This window comes from Mobula hypostoma, chromosome 28, assembly GCF_963921235.1.
Source record: "Mobula hypostoma chromosome 28, sMobHyp1.1, whole genome shotgun sequence".
Lineage (NCBI taxonomy): Eukaryota > Metazoa > Chordata > Chondrichthyes > Myliobatiformes > Myliobatidae > Mobula > Mobula hypostoma.
Window position 1 is genome coordinate 3800945 of NC_086124.1, and position 3730 is coordinate 3804674.

The 3730-nt window shown below is 51.2% G+C and overlaps 1 protein-coding gene across 2 annotated transcripts; it reads right to left on the reverse strand.

The window, feature by feature from the left end:
- Positions 1–1200: 1200 nt before the first annotated feature.
- On the reverse strand, positions 1201–3065 carry LOC134338750 (G-protein coupled receptor 12-like). Of its 2 annotated transcripts, none has more exons than XM_063034793.1 (2): positions 2937–3065; positions 1201–2509 (listed from the first exon to the last, which is right to left on the reverse strand). In XM_063034793.1, the coding sequence occupies exon 2, from the start codon at positions 2495–2497 to the stop codon at positions 1520–1522; it is 978 nt and encodes a 325-aa protein (XP_062890863.1). In that variant the 5' UTR covers positions 2498–2509; positions 2937–3065; the 3' UTR covers positions 1201–1519. The 2 variants fall into 2 exon arrangements, with proteins under 2 accessions (XP_062890863.1, XP_062890864.1); XM_063034794.1 differs by having other exon boundaries at positions 2918–2972.
- Positions 3066–3730: the final 665 nt, after the last annotated feature.

Genomic DNA, 3730 nt, shown 5'->3' on the forward strand with positions numbered 1-3730 from the left:
ATAATAAACCAAGTTCCACTGCATTTATTTATTTATTTGTTTGTTTGGTTATTTCGATGTAGCGCGGAATAGACCTTCCAGCCCTTCAAGTCACGCTGCCCGGCAATCCCTCATTTTAATCCTAGCCTAACGACGGGACAATTTACAGTTTACAACCTACACACCCTTGGACTGTGGGAGGAGACCGGCACAGTCACGGGGAGATCACAGCAATGCCTCACGGGCAGCGGCGGGCATAGGACTAACCACTACGGCACCCCTCCGCCCCACGGTGCGTGGCCCTCTCCGCCATGGTCAGCCCCCAGCGTGGCTGGAAAGGGAGGAGGCTTGGGCACGGTGCTAGCAATCCCACTCCGTTTAAAAAATAAACCCAGAACTACCGAAACACCAACTGAAGACCTCACCCCTGGGAGTTAGGACAGAGGATTCTGGCGAGTTGCTGTCGGCGGCCAGTAGGGGCAATGGACATAAGCGAGCAAGTAATATACTGACCGTATGTTACATTTTCTTCATTAGTAAGGGCATCTTCAAGGAGCGATGCCTCAAAAAGGTGGTATCCATCATTAAGGACCCTCATCACCCAGGACATGTCCTCTGCTCATTGTTACCATCAGGGAGGAGGTACAGGAGCCTGAAGACACACACTCAACGATTCAGGAACAGCTTCTTCCCCTCTGCCATCAGATTTCTGAATGGACACTGAACCCATGAACACTACCTCACTACTTTTTTATTTCTGTTTTTGCACTACTTATTTCAGTTGGCTATTTAACACACACACAGACACACACACACACAGACACACACACACACAGACACACACACACACACACACACACACACACACAGACACACACACACACACACATATTTACTGTAATTCAGTTTTTAATATTCAGTATTACATTGTACTGCTGCCGCAAACTCAACATATTTCGCGACATAAGCCGGTGATATTAAACTTGATTCTGATCAGAGCTTATAGGGGAGAAGGTGGGAATGGGGTTGGGAGGGATAACGGCGGGAGCACACTCGATGGGTCGAACGGCCCAACACTGCTCCGATGTCTTATGGCCTGTACGATGAATCATTGGAGTACAGTGGAATTACAGACAAAACCATCGCGTTTCTATCACAAAGTAATGACTTTTTTTTATTGATGATTATAAACAAGACTACATTTTATATCTTCCAAAAAAAAAATCACGAACGACTATCTTTAATAAACTTTGTTGTGCAGATAAGGACTGAATTGAAAGTGCATGTGGTACAGTTTGTTTTAAACTAATGTGCAAATTCGGATACAGTACACAAAGTCTCTTCATTGCATTCGGTCTTGTGGTTCGGTACTGTCCGCTGTGCAAACACGAAGGCAGTGCTAAGACCCCTCGTTCGCTTCCCAATGTCGGTTTTGGTTTGTAGTGCAATTGTTTTTTTTTCACACTGGATCAGCTCCCGGGGACCGGACCTTGGCTCAACAACGCGGCGGGGACACTCTCCCTCTTACCCCTCTGAGCAGCTAGACGTCACTGGGCGACCTGGAGCGAAAGGGGAGCTTGGACGAGAAACACCCGCAGCAAACGGTCCACAGGATCTTCTGGATGTCCTGGTTACGGTAGGCATAAATAACCGGGTTGATCATGGAGTTATAAATGGCCGGCAGGAAGGTGAGGTACGTGTACAGCCTCGGGTAACTGTAGTCCCCCATCAGGCAGTAGATGGCAAAAGGGAGCCAGCAGACGGCGAAGGTGCCCAGGATGACGGCCAAGGTGGAGATGCCCTTCCTGGTGGTCACGTAGTGGGAGGTGGCGAGGAAGTGCCGCTGCAGGGCGATCTGGTGGGCGTGCCGGCACACGATCTTGCAGATCTGCATATAGAGCTGGAGCATCATGCCGAACACCATGAAGAAGGAGACGGAGAGGATGATTAAGTTGTTCTTGGTCAGCGGGCGGACCACGCCGCACAGCGAGGCGTCCCTGACACAGTTCCAGCCCAGGATGGGCAGCAAGCCCAGGCTCACCGAGACCCCCCAGGTGAGCAGCAGCATGAGGTAAGTCCGTGTGACCGTCCGCTCCGAGTAATAGGTGAGTGCGTTGTACAGGGACAGATAGCGGTCCACGGTGATGGCGAGTAGGCTGCAGATAGAGGCGGTGAAGGAGCAGACTAACAGACCCACGGTGACAAGGCTGACAAGCTCCGACTGAAGGCAGTACAGGAATACAAAGTGAACGATGAGTCCCAGGCCGGCCAGGAGGTCCGCCGTGGCCAGGCTGCCGACCAGCAGGAACATGGGGGTCCGCAGGGCCGGCGTGTAGAAGATGATCGCCACCACCACGGCGTTTTCGCAGGAGATGACCGTCCCGGAGACGCACAGCACAATATCCCAGGGATTGAGAGAGGGCTCCTGGGCCGCCAGGTCTAACGTCGCCCGCTCCTCGCCGGCAGCGAACCAGCCGGGCAGAGCATCCGCCGAGCTCCTGGAGATATTCTCGTTCATTGCGGGAGCGACCTGCAACAAACCCAAGTGCGAATCAGCTTTAACCGTCTGCCACGAATATTATAACCCCAGTCTACCCCGCCGTCTAGTTTGCAAAGCTTCTGATGATATATGCTCGCCTCATGTCTATTTTGCAGCAGCACACCAGGAGCATTGCAACGCACAAGGTACAGCCTGTTTACAATTGAAAACGGTTCACTGGGAACAAAAATCAGAATCGCGTTTATAATCACTGATATAGGACGTGGAATTTTCTGTTTAGCGGCAGTAGTACAGTGCAAGGACACAAAACATTATATATATATAAACAGTCAATATATAATGCAAAAAAGGGAACACGAGATATTGTTCACGGACCGTTCAGGAATCAAAATACTAAGAGTAACTCGCTGCCTATTGGCAAACGATGCATCGCCTTACTTGAAATCTGAGCCTTTACCTGCTGGTTCAGATGTTGCACATCGGAGCCAGTTTGCAGAGCGGGGGCTTTGCGGCGTGAGGGGACTCCGGGCTCTCGCCGATGCCTCTCTGCCTCATCCGTGGCTGCCGAGTGCTTTTGTATCGCAGCCCCTGACTCACGGCTCCCGGAAGTGGCACATTGATCCAGCAACGTTCGCCTGCTCCAGCGCCTCGGTGACGTCATCGCCCGGCAGGGGCGGGGACGCGCGCTGCATGCAAATGAGGCTTCATTCATAAAGTCGAGCCGGGACTCCCGCCCTCGGCGGGGTCCTCGGGGTCCGATCTGACCGCACCGCACCGCATGCAAACTGGCCGGGGTCCACCGACCCGAACGTTAGGTCAGAACTCTATCGTGCATTCAGCATTCCCTGTTTGTGGAAGGTCGCTGCCTGCCAATCGATTCAGAATCTGATATATTATCACCGTGAAATGCGCTGTTCTGCAGTGGCAACGGCATAAAATTAACATAAATTCCAAAATATATAAAAATGCAGAATAAAGCAATAATGAGGTGTCGTTCATCGACCCGTTCCGAAATCTCATGACAGAGGGGGAGAAGCTGTTTCCGAATCCATGAGTATGGGTCTTTAGGTTTGTTGCTTTGCTGCATGAGTACAGTGCAAGGACATAACATTACTATAAATTACCAAAATAAACCGGCAGATAAAAAAAAGAAATGTAGTGGTGTTCAGTAACACATCATGGTGGAGGAACTCACTAGGACAGGCAGCATCGGGAGGGGAATAAACAGTGGACGTTTCCTGCCGGGACCCC

What these genes read in the sequence shown, in the direction of transcription:
- LOC134338750 (XM_063034793.1), bottom strand. Translation starts at nt 2,497, where the DNA reads ATGAACGAGAATATCTCCAGGAGCTCGGCGGATGCTCTGCCCGGCTGG.